General features: G+C 40.7%; 1 protein-coding gene across 2 annotated transcripts; it reads left to right on the top strand.

The window, feature by feature from the left end:
• Positions 1 to 125: 125 nt before the first annotated feature.
• Positions 126 to 18,490, top strand: map2k7 (mitogen-activated protein kinase kinase 7). 2 transcript variants are annotated; one of them, XM_079682114.1, is made up of 12 exons: positions 126 to 323; positions 2,071 to 2,118; positions 5,259 to 5,403; positions 5,980 to 6,046; positions 7,200 to 7,313; positions 8,330 to 8,449; positions 8,698 to 8,805; positions 10,464 to 10,643; positions 10,765 to 10,845; positions 11,182 to 11,324; positions 11,787 to 11,832; positions 11,961 to 18,490. In XM_079682114.1, exons 1-12 carry the CDS (start codon positions 200 to 202, stop codon positions 12,102 to 12,104), a joined length of 1,320 nt encoding a protein of 439 aa, XP_079538240.1. In that variant the 5' UTR covers positions 126 to 199; the 3' UTR covers positions 12,105 to 18,490. The 2 variants fall into 2 exon arrangements, with proteins under 2 accessions (XP_079538240.1, XP_079538241.1); XM_079682115.1 differs by lacking the exon at positions 2,071 to 2,118 and having other exon boundaries at positions 127 to 323.
• The last annotated feature ends 7,801 nt before the right edge of the window (positions 18,491 to 26,291 follow it).

The raw sequence follows: 26,291 nt of genomic DNA, 5'->3' as shown, positions 1-26,291 counted from the left end.
TTATGTTTGAGTAGTACCATGTGATTTAGTTGAATAAGTAAGTACATGATATTCTTCCTCAATAATCATATCCGTACGAAATAAATTGGTAAATTACTCTTCAGAATTTATTGTGTGTGTGCGTGCGTCCAGTCTGCCTGCCTGCCGGAGAGGGAGTCGAGAGCGCTACTGGGAACTACATGGTGCTCAATTTTTCAAGATGTCGTCGCTGGAAAAGAGGTTGTCGCGAATCGAGGAGAAACTAAAGCAAGAAAATGAAGAAGCTCGCAGGAGAATCGACCTTAACATCGAGATGAGTCCGCAGAGATCACGTCCGAGGCCGAGTGAGTGTCCACCGGGGAGCACCGGGGTGTCGGTAACGGGCAGAATAGCAGGGGGAAAGATCGGAGAGGCGGAGGGAGGAGGAGGTGTTATGCTGCTACATGCTAACAGGCTAGCTACATAAACAAACACCGACTCAGCTCAGTTGTTTGATTTTACCATCGAATCACTTAGTTAACAAGTAGGACAATTTCTATAGTGAGTGAGGCAAAATAAAATCAAAAATAAAGCGGTGTCATCAAATGTCTCGCTGGCAGTCACGTCCCGAAATCTGCTCTGACTGTCCTGTCAAACAAGCTAGGCTAACAAGCTAGCATTATGAGTGATAGTCGGTGGCAGGGCCCATCGTCAAATCTGATGTAGTGTTCAACCTCGTTGTGAAATATAATGGAGATGCCATTTATCTGTAGTGTATCTGAAGTTTCACGTTATTATTAAGCAGCGTGTGTGCTTGTGTCTTCTGCGGCAAAGTCAGTTTTCAGTGGCAGTTTTGACCCTTGACGAAACAGACGCTAATGTGTGGGAGCTATCAGTTCTGTTAGCTAACGTTCTACAGACGTTACCAGGCGTTGGTTATATCTTCAAGCTTTATAAACTACTTTTTACATATGGTGGTTGAATTTTAGTCTGCTACAGACTCATTGTCATAAAACCCTTTACAGTTGTCAGTACATTTGGGTTTTGTAAGATATGGTGAAACTGTAATGTTGGGCCCTGAGAAGAAAATCATCAAATCAAATCAAACTTTATTTATTTAGCATTTTTCATACACAAATGTAACTCTAAGTACTTCACAAACCAAAAACATAGCCAATTTACAAAAAATAGTAACAATACTATCTCCCCCTTCTCAGGTATATCCAGAGTAGCAGCTTTGTGATTAAAAAAGAACACTTAATACCAATGCAGGACTGAATCAAACAGGAATCAAATATTAAAAAAGAATACCATTTAAATTGAATAATAATAAAATAAAATTCTGTTAAAAACCAAATTTAAAAAGGTGGTTCTTGACTTTACTCTTAAAAGTATGACAGTCAGGTCTTCTGGGAGGCTGTTCCACAATCATGATCCGTAATAATAGAAAGATGGCTCACTGTGGGTTAGAGAGAGCTTTAAAAAAACAATGAAAATCTCTTTAGACTGTCTGGCTCGTTCAGTGCTGCAACATCATGCCTGCACTGACATGTTACACCAAAACTAACTCTGTGGCAACATATTGGACTTTAAAAACTGCTTGTCACCGATATCAGAAACCCTGTTCGCTCACTGACTGTTTAAAGATCATTCTTTCCTACAGATCACTTGTCTATTCATGAGGTTGAAGAGACCTTGACCACAAATCTGCTTTTGTGCCTTTTGTTTGAAATGTGTTTTTTAGAGGTTACTTTAGCTTTCAATTTTTGAAACTTCTCAAAAAGAAGAAGCGTTGCCTTTTTAATCAAAGCCATAGAATGATTATCCTATGCTAAAAAGGAGTATTGCCTCAATACCATCTGATTTAGTTAATCGGATAACAGCCATTATATTACCAAACCACATAAAAACATTTTCGGGAGAAAAAAACCTCAGATGTGTTTGTGTGAAGAGAACACAGAACTCATACAAGTCGGAATGTATTTTTCCGTGTATTTGTATAATTTCTTGAGAGATGTGTGTATGGTTGTGTGTGTATGTGTGTGTCTGATTGTGTTAGTCATACAGTGCAGTAATTTGCATGTATGTGTATATTTTCTTTCCTCTGTCTAGTCATCGTGATCCAGCTCAGTCCTGCTCCAGCCCCTTCCCAGCGTGCAGGTATCATTCAATCCATCGCTCTCTCTGCCACTGCACCTCTCTCTCTCTCTCTCTCTCCCCCAACACCTCTGTCCCCCGTTTCACCTCCCATCCCCTCCTTCCTTATCTTTCGTATTTTTTTTAACCTATCGGAGAAGAACACAGGCCATCCAGCTCCTTACATTTTGCCCAGTTAAGTTTAGCTCCATATTTTAACTCCTGCCTGTAATGGGCTCTCAATACTGCTCTTCACTTACTGCAATTACTCATGTGTCTTCTTTACACTTGAATGCTCGTTTCTTACATTCAGTCTTATTAAAAAGACTGAGAGAAATGCCTGAACAAATGACTATAATAGTCAATTAACTCTCTAGTAAATCTAAATGTACATCTCAAATGTTTGTAGAAGCACAACAACGATAAATGAAATACGTGGATCACAAAGGCAAATAAGTACATCTGCCTGATAAGTTTAAACATTTTACTGGTTTTACATTTCTTGAATGTTAGAAATACATTGACAACAGTGTCTGACGTTTTTATTAAGACCTTCTGCTAACGGGCTAAGTCTGTCTGTGAAACCAGTTCTGATATTTTAGCCGAGCAGTTATTTACACCTCCCCTCTAATCACATCCTCTCTGTCTTTCCATTCTGACTCCTCTCTCACCGTGAGTCTGTGCCAGTGGCAGGGCAGTGTTGGTGTGTGTTGATTTCCACAGTGTGTGTTTGTGTGTGTTGATGTCCACAGTGTGTGTTTGTGTGTGTTGATGTCCACAGTGTGTGTTTGTGTGGACGTGCATCAAATAATTAACCTTTGTTTTGCTGGAGGCAGAGATCATGGTGCATGTAGCTTTTCTGCACGACACAATGTTTTGGGTTGTGTTTTGTCCGACACAGTCTCTAATCCAGCATCCCCTCTGGTCCGTCTGCAGGAGTGAACACTCTGGCTGCTCTCTCTCTCTCTCTCTGTGTTCTGTGTGTGGAGCCTGAAGACTTCCTGTCCGAGTCTGACTGACTGACTGTCTGACTTCCAGCTTAGTCTGTGCTATGCAGTTTTGGCCGAAGTTCTCCTCTCTCTCTGTTTGATGTTGTTAGTCTCTTATTCATCCTCTGGCATCCCCCCCTTGCGCCTCCTCTCTTTTTGCAGCAGCACTGTGTGAGCTGGAGGCGGTGCAGCACTGCCTGCGAGTATTTGTGTGTTTGTTCGTCTCCTTTTCTGTCTGCCCGTCTGTCCTCACATCCGTTCATCTGGAGCCAGCCGAACTATGGAGATGCAATCTGTGCCAAAGACTGCCTGGGTCCTTCTTCCTCCCCATACTAACCCCCTCCTCTCCTTCACTAACTGATTCTCCCCTTACAGGCGCATCCCTCCACAGGTGACTCGTGGATATAAACCACCTGCTGGTTTTCTCAGGAGAGAGGCCAGCCTTCTACTACAAACATACTGTTAATCATATTAATATTAAAAATGGCTGCATGGTCCTCTTAGGGTTTGCATATTGGTTCCAAACGTGTAAAAAGTTGCTGTTGTGAAATTGATGATAATGAATGAAAACTAAACTTCTTAATGCCACTCCTTAAATACTTAGTCACACGCTGTTTTCTAAATGGCATACTTTTCTTTTTTACTTTCGAAATATTTCACAGCTTCCCTGACAGAGCATGTACTGTCACATTTAGTATGTCGACAGTTTCTTCATAACATTGTCCTTCTAAGATATCCCCTTCACAAAGGATTGCGAGTCAGAATAGACAGATGCCAGATTCCATACTGCAAAATGATGCAATAATATGGCTTCCTGGTATTCTTTGCTTCTTGGATTTAACATGCTATGTATTGGGACTTCACTGTTTCAAGGACACTAAAAAGTATGCTACTATGGGTTATGGAACGCACACATAGTCTTTTAATTTGGTTGCATGACAGGTCTGTGCTTTCATCACTTTAGATTGTTTTCTTGAAATTCTTTTACATCACAATTTGGAAATGAGTCTGTGCTTGCACGTACACCTGATAAACAAGGTCAGCTGAGTCTTAACTTGTCCTTGAATGAACGAGTTAGACCTACAGGGCTGGCAGCATGTTGCAACAGCCAGTCAATATGGCGTCTTGTTTATGAAATAGTTTAGTGGTATCAGTTGATGTTATGTCAAACTGCAGTTTATTACAATCTGGGTTGTATTTTCACTACTTAGGCTGTCAGTTCTGTTAGTGATGATAACGTTATGCTCACCAAAGATACATCTATTTGAAATGATTACCCAAACCGTAGGTTGTAAACATTGAGTACATTTCCCAGATTGACTAGCTGGGTTAACTTTGACAAGTTGTTTGACACACACCAAGTTTTCTTGTACAGTGATGGATTGATTACAACTGAAGCCCTGTACTGCTTTCCTTATTGGTCTTTTCTTTGTATTTTTGCCGAGATCTCAGCAGTCCTTTTCGTGTGTACAGTGCATAACGTAAGCCAAGGCTGCAGCTGATGAACAAAACCCAAGTATTAATAAACCCTAGTTTTCCTTTAAAAGTGAACTGTCGACATCCACATCCCCAAACTGTACCTCCCAAGCTGTGGGCTAACCCTGTGCTCTCTCCCCTGCCTGAGAATGGTGTTGCTTTTGCTGTGAGATAACCGTCCTGTTTGTTTTAACATTAGGTTGGGACATCAGCGAAATAAAAACAAAGCTGTAATCTCGGGGAAATGAAAACAAGTCAAGTTCATATGCTGGTTAAATCCTACCCAGAGTGTGGATAGCAGGGCTGGAGTGAAAGAACACTTTGACCCCGCAAAGGCCAGTTTCCCTGGCTGTCTCATGGGAACCCTTTTTCACTTGATACACAGGATACGATCATTCCAAAGGATTTCTCAATCACTTTCAATGGTGCAAAAAACAACCTGAAGCCCAGATTTTCACAATGGAAATGCAAAGTCAATTGAAACACTGAAATGTGTTGAACAAAGCAAATAATAACACATTACTTCCTTCTCTATTTGTGCAAGACCTCTTTAAACCCACTGCAATGAGGCAGTCAGTAAATGCATGCGTTTACACCTTCGGGCATGCTGGCCTCGGGTGCAAAACACACTGTACCACTCGCTCTATTTTCCTGTCTGCTTCTAATGTGTCATGTCCCCCCCCCCCCCCCCCCCCCCAGCGCTCCAGCTGCCACTGGCCAACGATGGAGGCAGCCGCTCCTCGTCTTCAGAGAGCTCCCCTCAGCACCACCCGTACCCCAGCCGCCCGCGACACATGCTCACGCTGCCCACCCCTCCCTACGCCCTGCAGAAGAGCTTAGAGAAGTATGTAACATGATGATGTTCGATGATTAATTACTACCCTAGAAACTGAAGTTTTTAGCCTAAAATGACTGTTTATGCAGCATCGATAATTGCCTCTCTTTTTTTAGGAAAAAGACTGTATATAATTCAAAGACTTAATGCTGTTGTGAGATGTTGGTTAACATGTGGTTACATTTTGTTTTCTGAATAAAATACTTAACTGGGAAAGTGATTAGTACAATTATTATTAGCAATGACTTAACGAAAGTCAGCCAGTCTTAATGTTGAGTCACAACTATCTGGTTGAAAATAATTATGAACAAATATTTAGTTAACATAAAGAGACAAAATAGAGTTACAGTGATCTCACATAATAAAAACAAGATCGTCACATGAACAACATTAAAAGTGGAACGTGGGCCGGACAAAAGGTCACCTAAAGAAAAGCAGGTTGTGTTACACGTAGTACATCTACACTTGTGTGTGGGTTTAAAGTGTGTACAGAAATACACACAGAAGCCTCTATGGGAGTTTTAGACTGAAACATCCGTACTGTAGCTCCTGCAGCCTCTCACATGGTGTCTTTTGTCCCCACAGTGCAGAGATAGACCAGAAATTGCAGGAGATCATGAAACAGACGGGTTACCTGAAGATCGACGGCACGGTGAGATGTGACACATGTTGACTTTCTGTAGTCTGAAAAATGTTGATTCCCAACACTTTGTTAAATACATAAGTGATAACCAGGGTGAGAGATCATCAGGCAGGTGATACATGGTTATGGTCTGCTCATCTTCTACCAGGAAAACAACTTAGACGTCCTAGTACATTGGATGTATTTGATTTGCCCCTTTTTGTTCTCCAAAAACATATTAATGTGCCACACTGTTGCACGGGGCAACATATTCCTTCTACTGTGTACTGTGGACATGAAGACTGTCATATATTATGACTCAGTCCCGCATACAGTAGTAGTCCAACCTGTTCCTGTAAAAACTCCCAAAAGCAGTAAATGTGTATTATTCCACAGCCGAAAAAAGTCCCCAACAAATGTTACTTCTATTTGACTTAGTTTTGAGTCACATTTGCTACAAACCACAGTCACCAGTTTGTAATGTCTATGGACCTCTTGAAAACAGAGACAAACCAGGTCAAAGTCAAAGCCCTATAAAAGCAAACATCCATACCAGACTACTGAAGTGTCTTTGAGGAGAGCAGAGAATCTCTATGAAGGGAAACAACAGCCCCGGGCCTTTTGCTTCTCCTTTACATCACACAGATTATTATGAAAACAGTTTGGATAGGTATTTGTTTATGTCTAACAAGATAACATTGAGATTAGCTATGGCTCGGCCTCAATTCTGTAAGTTTGTTTTTCTCCCTCTGCTAGCCTTCAGGTCCCGTCTCACAGTCAGTGCCTGTCAGGGTTTGAAGATGCCTGAGAACATGATTTACTCCTGATTGTTATTACTTATTCTCATTAGCTCAGAGGGGTTTCTACGTCAATTGCTTGACCAATCGTCACTCTCATTTCAGTCACAAATAATTAGTTTTGGCAAAGAAATATATTTATCTTCCCGCTGTGTCATGGTATTCTTAGGCGGGGCCAACGGGGGAGCAGCTTAATTACACATCAAAACATTTGTGACTAAATTGCCCAGAGGGGTTTGCTGTTGCCTTACGAAGCAGAACATCTGAATTGGTCTCTCATCTGTTTTCAGCTCGGGGATATCGCAAAGAGACAACATTAACATTTTAACCAGTAAATCAAAATGTAGCATAATCTAAAGACTTATTTCTCTCTGTTCCTTTCACAGCGGTATCCAGCAGAGGTGACAGACCTGATCAGTGAGGGGGAGATCGGCAGTGGGACCTGCGGACAAGTCTTCAAAGTACGATTCAAGAAGACCGCCCATGTCATCGCTGTGAAAGTAAGACCCCGCACTCTGTTTACACCACACATTCATCAGGACTTGCTTCTTATTTATTTAAACAGAACAAAGGTACAGAGAGGTGATTTGAATCCTCCACTTTTCTGGGAAATTAAATCTCCTAGGTTAAGATTTCATATTTCCCCGTGGCAAAAGTGTTATGGCTATAGGGTCCCATGACCTACAGCTGTTGAGATTGATTGTCAATTTGCGATGTACAAATATATATGTGTCAAAATCTAGACAGGAAATGTTAACAAGAGAACAATTATTTAATAATACAGATACAGAGAGGCACAACAAATAGGAAACATCTTTATATTATCTAATGTAAATGTGATTTCCATTTTGAAGCTTTTTCAATTAGGTGAATTTGACGGGAGTTGGTAAAGGCTTCCAACTACTTCTTTCATTCACACAATGAATCCTTAGCATTCTTTGCAAGCTGCTGGTGTTACTATTGTATTTAAGCTGTGCCAAACAAATTGAAAGCTGGATTTCCTAATAAATGACAGCACCCCTCGCACCATGTTCATTTAGACAGGTAGCCAGTGTCATTAAACATGCCATACATGGTCTTCTTTACAAGAGAAATTTATAGTTATTTGTAGTTATTTATGCTTTACTAATGATGTCAAATCGACCATATGAGGAAACAAATTGTAATGAGTGCACTGGTTATGTCTTAGCTTAAGGCCTATTTTCAAAATGCAACCAAAAAGGTCCCTAAAGGCCGAGGATCATAAAGACATGAACTCTAAAACACCAGCAAACGTGAATACAATTCATCAGGAGCGCGATGCTAACCCCGGCTTAGCTCTCTGACTTCCCGTTGTGTTTTGATTGTGGCTCATTTCCCAACACGGTGGCACTAATAACCTCACATAACAGCCCTCTTAATGAAGAGACGTCTTAATTATAGCCCACTGAGCTGTTTAACCACCAGGCAGTCAGCTCACCAGAGGGGTCTTTGTTTTGTCCTTTTCTAATGGCTTGTTTCTGTTGTGTGTCACCAGCAAATGCGCCGTACAGGAAACAAAGATGAGAACAAGAGGATCCTGATGGACCTGGACGTGGTGCTGAAGAGTCACGACTGCCCTTACATCATCCAGTGCTATGGCGCCATAGTTACCAACGTGGGTGTCCCCAAAATACATTTCAGTGTTTATTCTTAACAACAAATAGTAGGACGGGAGGAAACGGAGCACTTCCGCTGCTAAATGCAGTCTCCCCAAACAAACTGGAGCCTCTGGTTTATTTTTATATTCCCATGCAATCTGACTCCTTTCACCCCCGTGCCCCCTCCTCAACTGAACCACTCAAAGGTGAATTGTGTCAATGTGTTTGGTAAATGTGTTTAAATGATGTGTGTGTGTGTGTACAGACGGATGTCTTCATTGCCATGGAGCTGATGGGAACGTGTGCCGAGAAGCTGAAGAAGAGAATCCAGGGCCCCATGCCTGAGCGCATCCTCGGGAAGATGACCGTAGCAGTAAGTGGAAAAACACACACACTCCCACGCAGATGCAACATTCACACAATGTGCTTTCATTTCACTATTCAAGTATTTTCCAAAACAGAAAAATATAGAACCACATTTTTCATTTGAATCGTTTCTTTGAACCGGGACACATTAACACTTTAAAAAGAGATAATGCTTACATAAAGTGCTAGAGGAGATACGCCTGTGTTAAAGTGCATTTAGCGCTGATTGCACGTCTGTTTGTTGCTCAACCATTCTTTAAGTTGACCTTTAAAACTATTGAGAGTGGGACAATCCCGTATCTCAGTTGGGAGGCTATTCCAGAATGAGCTGCCTTTAATGGAGAGGACATTTTGTCCAAAAGACTTCACAGTCTCCTCAAGACATAACATTGTCTTATATTTTTTGCAGGTTTGGTGTTGTTATTATTTAATGTTATTAATGGATGTTGCAGGGGTTTGTTCACATAGCACTTGCTACTTATTGAAGACACTTGCTTGTTGTGTACTTTAGAGTTAGTTAGATGATTTTTATCAGGGACGTGCACAGACATTTGGAGGGGCTATTGCTCTAAACTGGAAAAAGGGCCTCCCTCCGATAAAAAACATAAGACCTTTTTAAAAATTGTAACTTGTTTTTAATGTAAAAGAAACCAAACGATTATTACATCAACTAAATTGAACAGTAATTCACATCTCATAAAAAAATAAGCTAAGGCGACTATTGCATTCGGTAACTTGTTTTTAAAAATGCAAACCAGGGAAATTCTTTGATTTAAATATCTGATGTTAGTAACTATTAAAGACAAAATGGGGACAATTATGTTCTAATGTAGTTTGACCAGACCATTGTAACTGCTGTGCAGTCCAGACATAAAATAGGGCCTCTAACTAATTACCTTAAATAAACTCACTAATTAATGAAACCAGTTCAATACGCATTATTCTTATTCTTATCATTCTTTATGAGCGCAGCCAGTAACGGTAAGGTATCTAATTATTTATTTATTTATTATTCCATAACTTAGTAACAGAGATGGTCAAACTAAAGTGGGTCAGTGAACTGTTCACCCATGAGAGGGCGATCAAGAAAAGAGAGCGAGCGGCCCCTTTGAGGGAGTTTACAGATAAAAAGACACAGAAAGACAGAAGCACAATAACAACAAGTAGGCTATATTTAGGTGTTCTTTTGTAAATAACTGACGGTATAAAGAGGAAGTAAAGTCCCCTGGTTTGTCCCTTATACCCTAACTGCCATGAGACAACTCAAAATCAAGTTTCCAAAATCCGACACTGAGGTGGTCTTCACGCACCGGTAGATGACAGCGCTGACAAAGTGTGTTTCCCGCAGCGAGACGCTACAATACTAATTGTGGGCTCATCATGCTGATTCGGCCACAACAGAAAAAAGAAAAACAAACTCTCGCTCTCTCCAGAGGGGCAGGTCAGCCAAAAAGGCCAAACGGGCCGTTGCCCGGGCAACATAAGCCCGTACCTGTGCACATCCCTGATTTGTATGAGTTTGGCTGTCTGTCTGAAGTTAGGGTAAGGGTTAGCGGGATGCCTCGTGATTGGATTTATTTTGTAACCTCTGTATGAACACTGCAGATGTTCAGCATTGCTCACCTGTTCTGTTCTAATTTGTTGTGCTGTGCGTTTCTTCTCCAGATAGTGAAGGCGTTGCTGTACCTGAAAGACAAACACGGTGTCATCCACCGGGACGTGAAGCCCTCCAACATCCTCCTGGACGATAAAGGTCAGATCAAACTGTGTGACTTCGGCATCAGCGGACGCCTCGTCGACTCCAAAGCCAAGACCCGCAGCGCCGGCTGTGCTGCCTACATGGCGGTGAGTCAAAACTCACACACACTGCTCTTAAGACACAACAAGTATCTCTAACATTAAGCTGATCACATCCTGTCCAACACAAAAGGGAAATGTGATAACACCTGTTCTCGTGTTCTTGCAGCCTGAGAGAATAGACCCTCCAGATCCCACCAAACCTGACTATGACATCCGAGCAGACGTGTGGAGCCTTGGCATCTCTCTGGTAAAGCTTTTCTCATTTTATTGCAATAAAATAAAAGTACTTGCCCTTAAAATTGGAGCTAGCTCTGGTACTTCTTCTCCAGCATATTGGATTGAAATGACATGTATTTACATTTTTTGTAAAACATTTAAGTGTGTCAATGTACGAAATAAGCAACACATCTAAAAACCATGCATATTGAACAAGTCATTGTGAATGACTAGTTTCTGTACCTTATTATTTGTTGTGTTACCTTTTTATTATGTTTGGCTATAAATGATATCTGTGAATTAATGATATAAAGGAAGAGGTGGTGCTGCTTCGTTGTGGATGTTAACGGCTCTGTGTGTCCTGTAGGTGGAGCTGGCCACGGGACAGTTTCCCTACAAGAACTGTAAGACAGACTTTGAGGTTCTGACCAAAGTGCTGCAGGAAGACCCTCCTCTGCTGCCCCTCGGCATGGGCTTCTCCCTCGACTTCCAGTCCTTCGTCAAAGACTGGTGAGCACAGATCCCACTCTTGAACTCATTTGAACTCTCAGGTCATCAGGTGGTGGTTTTATAACTGAACACATAATTACATCCAGAACTGGAGACGATGCTTTTAGATTATTTGATCTTGTCCTCTGTTCGCTGTAATAAACAATATTTAAATATATATGTATATATCATATTCTATTTATGTGTATACAGACTTTATGCACTATCTTTTATGTTTGTATTTTATTATATAACTATGTGGCATTGTTGGAGGAGCTCGGGTCATACGTTCTTCATTGCCGTTTCTACACTGTAGCTTATGTGCCTATGACATCAAAAGCTTTGAATCTTGAATCTAAACAACAACAAAACAGTCCTGCCTTGAGCAGGTTCTGTAAAGAGACTTGCCTCTCCTTCCAAATATATCATGTGTATTTAAAACCTCTTATTGAAGCTTCACTTTATTTGTGTGTCTTTCCACAGCCTCACAAAGGATCACAGAAAAAGGCCAAAATACCACACGCTGCTGGTAAGAGACTCGTCATAATGAGCAACAAACATTTTGCTGAGATTCACCCAAATGACAAAATGGTTCAATGTGACTAAACCCCCTCCCCCCCCCCCCCCCCTCTGTATCTCCTCGTGTTCCTCATCCAGGAGCATAGTTTCATCCGGCGTTACGAGGTGGTGGACGTGGACGTGGCCGGCTGGTTCCAGGCGGTGATGGACCGCACCGAGTCGCCCCGCAGCAGCCAGTGTTACAGCCACCAGCACCAGCTCCACTCGCTCTTCAGTAGGTAGCCTAGCCCAGCCCGGCTCAGTCTGCCCTAGTCTAGCCCAGCGTTAGCAGCTAAGCCTAGCGTTAGACCCAGCCTGTCCATTTGTCCATTAGAGACCCTGAATAGCCCACAGAGGGGGGGGGGGGGGGGGCGGAGCCTCCATGGAGGGATGGACGGACGGACGACACAGGTGTTCTGTTTCTCAGTCTGTTGAATCTGGACAGGCAGACATGGGAAGGGGGGGGGGGGGAGAGAAAAGGATGCGCACACTGTAGTTAGCTTCATTTGTTTACACACTGTCTCGTCACACTATCATCACGTCACAGTATAGTGTGTGTTATAGCCGCACATTCGCATACAAACTGTGTTCCTACATGTCCTCCACGTGTCATTTAGTTTCTCACCTACATGTCTTCAGCATCGGTCCAAGCCGTTGGAACAGAGTAGTCACTACACTGGAACAAAGCATCTGCTACATTAGCAAACATGAATCTTTCTGGTATAAAAACCTTTCTGAGGACACATAAATGTCCCGTGCAATTATGATTCTTCAGGTTTTCTATGATCACACATTCTCAGGCTGAACCTGTGTGTGTGTGTGTGTGTGTATGGATATCAAGACACAGTCACTGGTTGTTTTCAAAAGTGAGATTATATCTACTAGCCATTTATTCACCTTCACACTACAGCTGTTACACTCGCACCATAATACATTCATCTGTTAGCGGTGCTTGATTTGAACATGTTAAGTATAGTAACTTTCATTCATTTTGATATGAGTGATGTTTAGGTTACCCGTATGGTGTATTTAGAAGCTGCACAATTAGGAAAAACACAATGAAAAATACTTACAAAAAAATTAGTGTTGCATTCTAGCTTTGTAGAGAAGGAGTTGGTTTGGTTTTGTGTTTAGAATAACATAGCTAAACTAAAAGAGATGGAGGGATGCTAAGAAGAGAAACAACGAGTGAGAAAGGGATTCTTTCTAGAAGTGTGGGAGAGAGAAGCAGATAAAGTGGAAGAAGGAGGGAGTTGTACTCTTGGTTGTTTGAATAACTGTTACAAGCTAGAGAAGCGAGGGAGAGGTTAGGAGCTTATCTTGTACAAAGAGGAAGATGTTAAAACCTGTGGAGCTTTTTCTTACTCTGAGTTTGTCTACCTCTTCCTCTCTGTCGGCCTCTGCTGTTTAGTGTGACGTAGTGCTCCACAGGGTGACCAGACCAAAGGCTGCATGTAGGTTGTTGTTGGTGGAGGCCAAAAGATTTAGACCTCAGAAACCACAGAGACAAATCTTTAGAAGCATGTTTGTGCTGTTTTGAGAACCTAGAGCAGGGGTCTCAAAGCCTCAGATCCAGTGAAGCTGCCCACATGTTGAGAGTTGATTCTTAAATATAGCTGTTTGGTGTCAAAGCTGCTTTTTGCCTTCATAGTCTTTTAGTTTGAAAGATTGTTTTCCCAGGATTGCAAATAAGGATTTATTCAGTATCTCTGAATCACTAATCTTTACTTACTTTACTTTAATAATTCAGTCAAACAGTTATTTCCAAAACCTTATATCCTTGTTATCTTTTAAAACAAAGAAAAGCAGTTCATCTTGAATTCTGGCAATACTGAAACCAGAAAACCTTCAGAAATGTTTCTTTAATTATTTAAATGGTTTTAGAATATTTTTGTCATCGACCGACTAATTGATTAATCAAGTAGTCCCAAACAAGCTGTCATAGGCTAAGACCAATGGCACGCAGGCGTTCAGCGCTGCTGTTAGCATTCATGCAGAAAGCTTAGAGAAGCGTCCCTGCCAGTGGGAAACTGAACTTTGAGACCCCTGAACCCGAAGATTGTAAAGATAAAATTGACTGTGTCCAGCTCACCTGAACAGGTCCATGTGTTTGAAACTGAGATGTGTAGATGTACACACTTTGAGTGCAGGTCTTCAGAGACTGACTGACTAGAGTCCTTTTGACGGGCAACAGCCGAAACCTGCTAGATATGCAGAGTCCCCCGTCACTCAGAAAACCAAATCACTGCTAGACACGGAGAAGTGCGAAATGGCGACGATAAAGAGAGGAAAAGTGAAGTATGAGAGAAGGAGAGAGAGATGTCAGAAAAAAGGAGGGAGAGCTAAACGAGAGGAGGCGATAGAGTGTGGTGAGAAGTAGACGGGGAGATTTAAGGAAGTTGGATTGGAAGTTGGGAATAGTCAGAGGCAAACTGGAGGTGGAGGACAGGAAGTAAGTGTGTGAATAAGGAGAGAGGAAACAGGCTAGCTGGTTATTGTAAAAAGCTTTCATGGCGTCACACCAACCTACCAACTATGATTTTAGCGAGTGAGTTAGCGTGTTGTGTTTATGATGTTTACCGTTGAAACAATGTTATTTATTTACATTGCTACCGCTGCTACTTTTTATTGCTTTAGACGCTGCTGTCACTTCTTTTCCCCAAAGGACAAATACTTTATTCTTTTTTTGAAGCCAAATAAGTAAAATAATGCAACGTGTTACCAAATACAGAGAAAGTCTGAAGAGAGAGAAAGCAAGTGGGAGAGGGAGAAGAAGAGAAAGTGTGGGAGGTTGGATTTATAAAAAGTACTAACTAACAACAAAATATTAACAACACCTCAAATGTAGCTCTGTGTAATGGAAGTAGTTAATCCTTTATTTCCTGACGTCACACTAAACTGTACAGTTTATCATTAGAGGGGAGGTCTGTCTGTCCAGATAATTTGTGTCCTGTCCCCCCGTCCCTCCATCTGTCCACAGGTCGCCTGCAGGCTTGACAACATGACAGTTCACACCAAAGGTGTCAAAACTCAACGTAAATACAAAAGCGTGTAATTGTTATGACTATTGTTATTGACCTTATAATTGATTACTCTCTGCTATGATATATATATGAAATCTCTATAGCTAGTGGGAGGGGGGGGGGGCACTGTACTGTAGTAGTGCTGAGTGTGTGTGTTATACTGTACAGGAGGAGACTGGTGCACTTATTTAAAACAGAGGCCCATCTCATCTGATGCTCACTTTAAATCTAAATGATGAAAACGGATCTATCCATACAGTCTATATCTATATCTATATAAGCTAATATCAGCCAGGCCAATTATAGCGTTTCTATATTATCCATGATGATCATCAGGGATACTTTTTACATTTAGAAAATCTCCCTCCAGTTCCAGAGAAGACATACTACTACTGATGAGTAAACTAAAACTAAATATATTGAAAAACACAGTGTCCCTTTAATGACATTCTGCATAAAGAGTGTCAAAATGATCCATTAACCGCATCATCTCAGGTTAAGCCCTGACCTGACCCGTTAATATAGGTATTACGATTAAACACACTTGCTGCGTTTTAATCAAACCCTGTAGAATGATTGATATTTCCTCTGGTTAGATTGGGGAGAATGTACCCTTTTTTGCCCGATACCACTGTCAAGGATAGTGATTGAGAGTTTCTGTGCAATCAGGGCAGGCAGTCCTTCACAATATGGCTGCTGATTACGCTTAATAACATTAGCTGATCCAGTTGTTAAACATCCTGCACCATTATTTTAATTCGACTTATCTCTAGAAAAACAACATATTTCTTGTTGTCTGTCCACATTTTGTTAATTTGTACACGTGCCTATGACTTAATATAAATGTATGTTATTCCCGTTACACACGTTTGCAGATACCCCACCAGATGCAGGACTGTAGTATTGATTATTCTGGTGATTAACCAACTTCGTAATACAAGTGAACCTGTGTGCACATACTTTGTGAGCTAATATTTTTAAACGACCTGGAACTTATCTAGCTTGCTAGCTTGTCTAAAACTCTCGATCATAAACTCTGTACGTGTGTCTGAACACGGAGCAGCACCCAGTCTCCTGCTGTGCTCTGTTTGTTATTAAGCTGATGTTTATTTTGCTAAAACACACACACTCACTCTTCCGTTCTGTTTGTGTGCATTTCCATGCAAACACCATCACAACACCTCTGTGAAACAAGTCAAGGCAGCTGTGCTCAGAATGGCTGTCCATGTGTGTGTGTGAGGAAACATCTGTAACACACATCAAATGTATAAAGTCATCCCATTCTCCACAGCAATGCTGGCTCCTGCCAATAGTGGCTTTATGTGTATTTCAGTTTGCCAGAGGTGTATCAAAACAGTGTGTGTGTTTGTTGTGAAACCGTCTGTAAGTAAACCAAATATCATTTTCACTATGCAGTCATTCAAAGCATGTCAGCTTGCTCCCATGGGGGGAGAGATCCTCCTGTTCATTCACAGATTTACGAACAAACTGGAGTTAGCTACACTTTGTTTTTGAGCCCCGCCCCCTCGCAGTGTGATTAAACAGCGCCTTCAGCTAAAGAGTAGAGGGAGAGCGAGAGATGTGTTGTGAATGAGCTGACAAATATTTAAGGATTGTATTTGGGTCGGGGAGGGACGCGGGGTTAGACTGGGGTTTGTAGTTTTGGGGGAGATACAGATCAATGCTGTAAAGTATATCAATTGCATGTTATCGTCTCCGTTGTAACTGCCATTGTTTTTGTTTTTTCTTTCTACGACAACGGTGGGTTTGGGCGGGGATGCACAAAACTTTATCCTTATTTATAATTTTTAAGCATATTTCCGTATGTTGAATTATTGTCTATTTAGAAAAATACACACTTTTAGTTGTTTTTCTTGCCTTTTTAAAAAAAGAAATGTTTGCAATATATATTTTTGTTTTCACTTTGGACCCGTGGTGGAGCAGGAGCTGTGTCATTATTAGCAGAAAGTGTTTGTTAGAGATCGTCCTGTTTCCCCTCACCCTGTGCCGTGTGTGTTTCTTTCAGTTAGCCGTGTGGGAGTTTTGTCTACCAAAAGTCTTTATCGATGGTGATCATTATTATTAGCTTTTATCCATTTGTCCATTATTGTTTTTTATTATGATTACTGTTTTTATTATTATTATTATTATTATTATTATTCAGGGCAAAGATGACACCAAATTGAACAAAGAAATAAATGGGTGATCCCAGACAGTGCAGAGCTTCCTTTACTGGCGAGGTGGAGCAATGGTTCCTCACCGTTACGCTGTAGTGTCTGCCACCGTATTGAAACCGCCACGTAAAGACAACCTCTGAGCTGAAAGTCGAATAGTATTTTTTTATTATTATTATTATGTATTGTTTTCCTTGGATCAGATATCATGATCGTTTTATTTCTTGTTACCCCAGTTTGGGTCATAAATGGTGTGCTGTTATTTAATTTCTTTATTTTTCCCTCTCATCCCTGCCCACTGCTTTTTGATTTTTTTTATTCTATTTCATGATTTTTTTTATTCATTCTGGTTTGATGCTGTAGTGTTGAGCTGATTGGTCGAACACCAGAGCTTATTTTTTCTTTCCTAATGCTGAGACTCGTGACTGATGTTGCACTTGTGATGGGTTTTATTTTCTTTTTGTTTTGCGTTGCAGATTTGGGATTGTTGTGCAGGAGAATATCGGGTGTTTTCCTTATGTTCTTTAAGTCGCAGCAGTTATTTTATCAATCATAGATCTGTGACACAGAGCAAGAAAATTATTCAACAGTGTATTTTTCTCACTGATATTTATTTATTGGTCATTTGTATGTTTTTTTGGGTTTGTTTTATTTTTATGTATTGCTTTTTTGTGGAGGGCAAACAGGACTCAATGTAGAGGAGTTTTACATTGTGTACAAAAAGCTAAATATTGTATTCAAGCATCACACTAACGTACAGTCTGTAACAGGTAAAGTAGAAACCTGCAGCACAGTGAGGTGCTTCTGTTTCTGGCTTTACTGTGACTTTGTTTACTGTTTACCCTCTCAGAAGGCACAAACAAACAAACTGATTTAAAGAAGCCACAGCATGGTGTATTTGAACTGTAGTGCTTTGCTAATAACTCACAGTTAAAGCTTGTATTGTTTGAAACGTTGATGGTTTTTAATCTGAATGCCAGATACAAAGCACACTAGATTTGTGTTTTTAAGTTGAAGGTATTCCAGCTGATGATAACTGCTATGATAGTGGACGGATTGGCTTGTTATTAACCTGCACTCCCTGCTTTGAAACATCTTTGAGGTTTGATGCTTGGTTTTCCTAAATGCAGTCTAGATAGCATGATGCTAGTTCGCAGGGCGGGGGGAGGATCGACTTCAGTCTCCACTGTTGCAGTTCAAAGGCTCCTTTATGTACGACACCGTGGATTTATTTACAGTTGTGTCATCGAAATAGCTTAACTGCCCGTTTCTCTTTTCTTTCTGTTTTTTGGCTGTATTTTATCCCCCCCTCCCCCCAGTCTCATTTCAAACAGAATAAATGCCATTATATTGTGAATACCTCAGGATTTTTTTGGAGAGAAAAAAACAATAAAACACCTAAAAATCAAATTAATAAAAACTCATAAAAATGCGATGTGTCATGTTTTCCTTTTTTTATTGTCTTGTCAAGCAAGAGGGTTTCAAGAAGGGTTGGAAGCAGACTTTAGACAGAAAAACATACAGTGGGGCAAAAAAGTATTTAGTCAGCCACCAATTGTGCAAGTTCTCCCACTTAAAAAGATTAGAGGCCTGTAATTTCCATCCTAGGTATACCTCAACTATGAGAGACAGAATGAGAAAAAGAAAATCCAGAAAATCACATTGTCTGATTTTTAAAGAATTTATTTGCAAATTATGGTGTAAAATAAGTATTTGGTCACCTACAAACAAACAAGATTTCTGGCTCTCACAGACCTGTAACTTCTTCTTTAAGAGCCTCCTCTGTCCTCCACTCTTTAACTGTATTAATGGCACCTGTTTGAACTCGTTATCAGTATAAAAGATACCTGTCCACAACCTCAAACAGTCACACTCCAAACTCCACTATGGCCAAGACCAAAGAGCTGTCAAAGGACACCAGAAACAACATTGTGGACCTGCACCAGGCTGGGAAGACTGAATCTGCAATAGGTAAGCAGCTTGGTGTGAAGAAATCAACTGTGGGAGCAATTATTAGAAAATGGAAGACATACAAGACCACTGATAATCTCCCTCGATCTGGGGCTCCACGCAAGATCTCACCCCGTGGGGTCAAAATGATCACAAGAACGGTGAGCAAAAAATCCAGAACCACACGGGGGGACCTAGTCAATGACCTGCAGAGAGCTGGGACCAAAGTAACAAAGGCGACCATCAGTAACACACTACGCCGCCAGGGACTCAAATCCTGCAGTGCCAGACGTGTCCCCCTGCTTAAGCCACTACATGTCCAGGCCCGTCTGAAGTTTGCTAGAGAGCATTTAGATGATCCAGAAGAGGATTGGGAGAATGTCATATGGTCAGATGAAACCAAAATAGAACTTTTTGGTAAAAACTCAACTTGACGTGTTTGGGGGAGAAAGAATGCTGAGTTGCATCCAAAGAACACCATACCTACTGTGAAACATGGGGGTGGAAACATCATGCTTTGGGGCTGTTTTTCTGCAAAGGGACCAGGACGACTGATCCGTGTAAAGGAAAGAATGAATGGGGCCATGTATCGTGAGATTTTGAGTGACAACCTCCTTCCATCAGCAAGGGCATTGAAGATGAAACGTGGCTGGGTCTTTCAGCATGACAATGATCTCAAACACACCGCCCGGGCAACGAAGGAGTGGCTTCGTAAGAAGCATTTCAAGGTCCTGGAGTGGCCTAGCCAGTCTCCAGATCTCAACCCCATAGAAAATCTTTGGAGGGAGTTGAAAGTCTGTGTTGCCCAGCAACAGCCCCAAAACATCACTGCTCTAGAGGAGATCTGCATGGAGGAATGGGCCAAAATACCAGCAACAGTGTGTGAAAACCTTGTGAAGACTTACAGAAAACGTTTGACCTCTGTCATTGGAAACAAAGGGTATATAACAAAGTATTGAGATGAACTTTTGTTATTGACCAAATACTTATTTTCCACCATCATTTGCAAATAAATTCTTTAAAAATCAGACAATGATATTTTCTGGATTTTTCTTCTGCTCATTTTGTCTCTCATAGTTGAGGTATACCTAGGATGAAAATTACAGGCCTCTCTCATCTTTTTAAGTGGGAGAACTTGCACAATTGGTGGCTGACTAAATACCTTTTTGCCCCACTGTATATATATATATATATATATAGTTAGATAACGCACTGAAATTGGTTATTTCATTTAAAATCTCATTAAATGGTATTATTTATATAGATTTATTTGAATTGGCCTTTTAACCACACATTTTTTAACTGCCTTTTATGACGAACACTGACTATATAAGTATAATCAATTATACAACAGTTTCAACAGACTCGGTAGCCAACCATAAACATATAGATTTCACATATTAACTGTAGACCTTTATATTTTCTCAAGTTTTATTCCATATTCAACACTAAACATGCAGCTCGAAACGTGGACACTCTTCAGCTTGTAATTCACAGTTTCATCCACAACAGGCGGCCCTTCTCATTCAGGTTGCTGTCACAGAAAAAGCATATATGAAAAACATCTAATCCCTCCATTACAGCCTTTTTTAAATCTGCTGTCACTAATAAATCTTATAGTATTTTGCAGCAGGTGTGATGGATGGAGTGGATTTGGAAGGACAGTTTAGCTTTGTGAGTGTCTCTGAATTTACCTCAACAATAGTCTTCCTTCAATCCACCAAACCCACGCAGGCCGATGTGCTCCAACACGTTGAAATAATCCTCCATTCAGCACTTTACCCCTGTCTGACATCTACCACGACTATCTGCATGACATGACCTGATTCTGCTGTCACTCCTCTGTAAACTTACAAAACATGAGAAACATATTCTAACTAACTTCAAACATATTTTCACACTGTTGATGTGTTTTATTGTGCAGAAAGTAATATGATCTCTTACACTGAGGACATAAGGCGTCTGAGAGTTTCCCTGTCCTGGAGCGAGCTGCAGGAAGCTATTTAAATGTGAGGTGGTGTAACAACAGAAATGAACCAACAAGAAGAATGACATGACTCAATCCCAGCTCTGAATAGACGCTTTGTTTTTCTTTTCACAAGAAAATGCAATCATACTGTTTGCTAACTGAGATAAACACTGACCTGGAAACTGACAAGTGAAATAAAGTCAGAAAACGTTCATGGTAACTATCCATGGTCTAGATGTCGTTTACCTTATTAACCTTGCAAATGCATGGAATATCAACGACTTTTTAACTAACCTTTAATTGTTTAAAAAAAAATGAGGGTTCTTTAATACTCTGAGCCAGACAGCTCCAGTTGAGTTTTATTTCTATCTATATTCTGAACGTTTTTACAGAAAAGCATGCAAATTAGCACACATATTAATGAGACACTGTTTATTTTTAATAAACAATCAGTTTCAGATAACTTGTAATAAAAAATATAAATGTAGGAAATCAACAGAAATGCTTTCATGCTTGTATCTACTAGTTTTTGTTATGTTTACCCTGTTGCCTCTCCCCCAAAAGTATTCCTCCTCTTCGTACAAAGTTCAAATTAAAATATTATGTTATTATCTCAATAACCAAAATGTTGTATTTCAGTATAATGTAGCTACCTGTCTGGTATATTGTAAACCTTTTATTTTAACAAGTTTGTTTTGCTTTCTCCCTGGAACAAAGAGCTGCATCAGTGCTTTGAATGAAGGGACAATAATAAGGTGTATGTACAGGGCCGTCCCTGGCCAACTGGTGGGGCCTCGCAGCGGCGACACCACACTATGCGCCGCATACGCGCATCGGTGCCTGACGGGAGGGACGGCCCTGTATATGTATATATACCAGAGGTGGGAGTAAGTCCTACATGTGGAAGTCATGAGCAAGTCTCAAGTCTTGACCTACAACTGTCAAGCAAGTCCCAAGTCACTGTGGTGAGAGTCAAGCAAGTCAAGTCAAGTCATACGAAATTCGGATGAATAAGTCCAGTTTCCGCATTTAAATCAGTTAAAAGACAGTGGTTATGAAAATGGATTCAACCCACAATATGATCTTCATTACATACACAGTTAATCATTTGAAATCTAATTTAGACCGATGACATTCATATTAGGGGGCGACTGTGGCTGCGAGGGAGTGCGGTCGTCTTTCAACCAGAAGGTTGTGGGTTCGATCCCAGCCCATGCAGTCAACATGTCGATGTATCCTTGGGCAAGATACTTAACCCTGAGTTGCTCCCGATGGCATGGCCAACGGTGTGTGAATGTGTATGAATGTTAGGTCCTATAGAGTAAGGTACACTGCTCTGTATGAATGGGTGTGAATGGGTGAATGACATGTAGTATGTAAAGCGCTTTGAGGGGTCTTAAAGACTGGATAAAGCGCTATATAAGTACAGTCCATTTACCATTTATATTAGATTCATATTAACCCGAGCTGTAGACAATATAGCTAGGACTCAAAAAGTCTGTTCAAAAAGGCAGAATTCCAGGGAAGAGAATCATACAGGACTGTCTCAGAAAATTAGAATATTGTGATAAAGTTCTTTATTTTCTGTAATGCAATTAAAAAAACAAAAATGTCATACATTCTGGATTCATTACAAATCAACTGAAATATTGCAAGCCTTTTATTATTTTAATATTGCTGATTATGGCATACAGCTTAAGAAAACACAAAAATCCTATCTCAAAAAATTAGAATAGTTCCTCAGACCAAGTAAAAAAAAAAGATTTATAACAGCAAAACACAATCAAACATTTGAAAATGTCCATTAATGCACTCAGTACTTGGTTGGGAATCCTTTTGCACGGATTACTGCATCAATGCGGCGTGGCATGGAGGCAATCAGCCTGTGGCATTGCTGAGGTGTTATGGATGCCCAGGATGCTTCAATAGCGGCCTTTAGCTCATTAGCATTGTTGGGTCTGGTGTCTTTCAGCTTCTTCTTCACAATACCCCACATATTCTCTATGGGGTTCAGGTCAGGGGAATTTGCAGGCCAATCGAGGACAGTAATGCCATGGTCAGTACACCAGTTACTGGTGGTTTTGGCACTGTGGGCAGGTGCCAGATCATGCTGGAAAATGAATTCCTCATCTCCATAGAGCTTTTCAGCAGACGGAAGCATGTAGTGCTCTAAAATCTCTTGGTACACAGCTGCATTTACTCTGGGCTTGATGAAACACAGTGGACCAACACCAGCAGCTGACATGGCTCCCCAAACCATCGCTGACTGTGGGAACTTCACACTGGATTTCAAGCAACTTGGATTTTGCTCCTCTCCAGCCTTTCTCCAGACTCTGGCGCCTTGACTTCCAAATGAAATACAAAACTTGCTTTCGTCTGAAAAGAGGACTTTGGACCACTGTGCAACTGTCCAGTGCTTCTTTTCCTTAGCCCAAGTCAGACGCCTCTTCCGTTGTCTTGAGTTCAGAAGTGGCTTGACCATGGGAATACGGCTATTGTAGCCCATTTCCCGGACACGTCTGTGAACAGTGACTTTTGATACCTGGACTCCAGCTTCAGTCCACTGTCTTTGAAGCTCCCCCAAATTCTGGAAGCGACTCTTCTTCACAATGCTGTTAAGGCTGCGGTCATCTCTCTTGGTTGTGCAGCGTTTCCTGCCACATTTCCCCCTTCCAACAGACTTTTTGTGGATGTGCTTTGAAACTGCACTCTGTGAACAGCTTGCTCTTTGAGAAATTTCTTTTTGTGTCTTACCCTCCTGATGGAGGGTGTCAATGACGGTCCTCTGGACAGCAGTCAGATCAGCAGTCTTCCCCATACTTGTGATTTAGTTTACTGAACCAAGCTGAGTGTTTTTCAAGGCTCAGGAAACCCTTGCAGGTGTTTCGAGTTAATTAGACGATTCAAGTGATTCGTTGAACACCCTACTAGTATACTTTTTCATGATATTCTAATATTTAGAGATAGGATATTTGAGTTTTCTTAAGCTGTATGCCATAATCAGCAATATTAAAATAATAAAAGGCTTGCAATATTTCAGTTGATTTGTAATGAATCCAGAATGTATGACATTTTTGTTTTTTTTAATTGCATTACAGAAAATAAAGAACTTTATCACAATATTCTAATTTTCTGAGACAGTCCTGTATATGGCATTTGCCATTACACATATTTAATTTAAATTGTGTTAACACTAGAACCGCCAACAGCGTCAGCACCTACCAGATAGATATCATTTTCAAACCATTTAATTTGTTCCTCTTCATAATTTCCTTGTAAACTAAGCAGGACGATTTAAAACTCACTTTAGAGATGGCTTCAGTTTATCATCATAACAGATCAAAAAGTTCAGATTCATTTTACAATAAATCAAGGAATGATGCACTTCTACAAACAAAAACAACATAATTAAAACATTTAAACAAACTACTAAAAGTAGATGAACTACATTATTCAAAAGTTTCCAGTAACTTCTGACAATAACACAGGGGAAATAAACGAGGCATCTCTTTTCCTCTCTCTCTCTCTCCTGACAGCCCGTCAGTATCAGGGTTAGTCAAAATGAATCCATTGGCGGTTCTAGTGTTCATTTACCCCGTTTTGTCTTCTCTTTGCTTAATCGATTTGAAACCAAGTCTAACGTAGCTTAAACTTAACGTTACCTTTCTAGCTAACACAACACAGTCACGTAGCCTACTTTTCTCTGTGTTTTTTTTTTGTAGTGACGAATGAAGTTGGATGTTGTGGTGGTCCTGTCACTGATCTTTATGCTGCAGACCCTGCATACCGCTGTTCACTTCTTATTAGCGTCATCGAGAAAAAAAAGCTAGCCGCTGCCATGTTCTGACACTCCGCCGTCTACTGGGTTGCCAGGTTTGTGCGCATGGCGTTATAATCACGTTTTTCGAAAAAACTAAACGTAATATCCCACTACAAAAACAAACGCAAATATTTAATTTTAAACAGTCAAGTCCTTTCAAGTCATCTGTCTCAAGCTTAAGTCAAGTCTCAAGCCATGAATACCAAGTCAAAGTCAAGTCAAGTCTTTTATCAATGTTAGTCAAGCAAATCTCAAGTCCAAAAATATGCGACTCGAGTCTGATTCGAGTCAAGTCATATGACTCGAGTCCCCACCTCTGATATATACTGAGGTATTTCATTGCCTAAAGTCATACAACACAGTGTAGGCCTATACACACCTTGTAACACTCACTGTGTGAGTCCTTGCTCAGTTTCATTCATGCTGTGACATGCTGCGGCAACATTTCTATATCAGCTCATCTAGATGTGTGACAGATTTGAAACAGCAGGAGGAGGACGGGGCTGTGCGTAATGACGGGGTTTGAAAAGAAACTTTACACCACGGAGGAAACAACAATAGAGCACGCCTCCCTCCACCGCTCTGCTCTGTCTGGAGATCTGAGTCTTACTCTGATTCCTCTCTATGACCATATATGGTAGGAAATTAAACCAAAAGCTCATTGGTGGAAAAGAGACAACATGCAGATAGACATTTTGCACTTGTTTGGGTCATGTTGTGTTTTGTTGACAAGTAAATATAATTGACTATGAAACTTGTTTTTTACAGATGCAATAGCAGAAGTACATCAGTGTAAGGCATTGTATTCCCATGCTTGGATTAACATTAACCTACTGACTATCCTCTAAAACATTTTAAAACAGTTATTAGGAATAATGCTTTAATTTCGTTTTGGCTTCATTGTTCCTTGTCTCTACAGACAGTTTTGTGTAAAATGTCCCCCTCAGACACATATAGGCAGGGCCCCACCCCTGCTCCTGTTGCAGGTACAGACGAGGCTCTGCATTCCTAACACCACACACACACACACACACACACACACACACACACACACACACACACACACACACACACACACACACACACACACACACACACACACACACACAGACAGCTAATCAGTGACTCTTATCTCAACTAATAAACACTTTACCTACTCTTATTTTAATCCTCTAGAAAACGTGGCTTTTCTTTTTCATAAGGCTTCCAGGAAAATCTGAAAGTATAAATGTATAAAACTGTTTATATGTTCATTTAAAAATGGTGCTGCAGCTTATTGCCTTGTTTAAGTGAAGCAATTTATTTAGTTAATAAAATGAATAACTGCAAGTTCCTGAAGCTCGAGTTGAATTTCAGACTGCTTGTTTTCAACAGCCAAACTTGACAGGACATGAGGAGCCGGGTATAGGCCTACAGGGGATGTTTGAAGATGTTTGATGTTTTGTTGTCATTAAACACAGGGGATTAATAAAGTACTTTGGTTCTGATTGATTC

The sequence above is a fragment of the Notothenia rossii genome (genome assembly GCF_949606895.1).
Source record: "Notothenia rossii genome assembly, chromosome: 1".
Taxonomy (NCBI): Eukaryota; Metazoa; Chordata; class Actinopteri; order Perciformes; family Nototheniidae; genus Notothenia; species Notothenia rossii.
The sequence above is the reverse complement of the archived record's forward strand: the minus strand, read 5'-3'. Positions and strand labels throughout refer to the sequence as shown.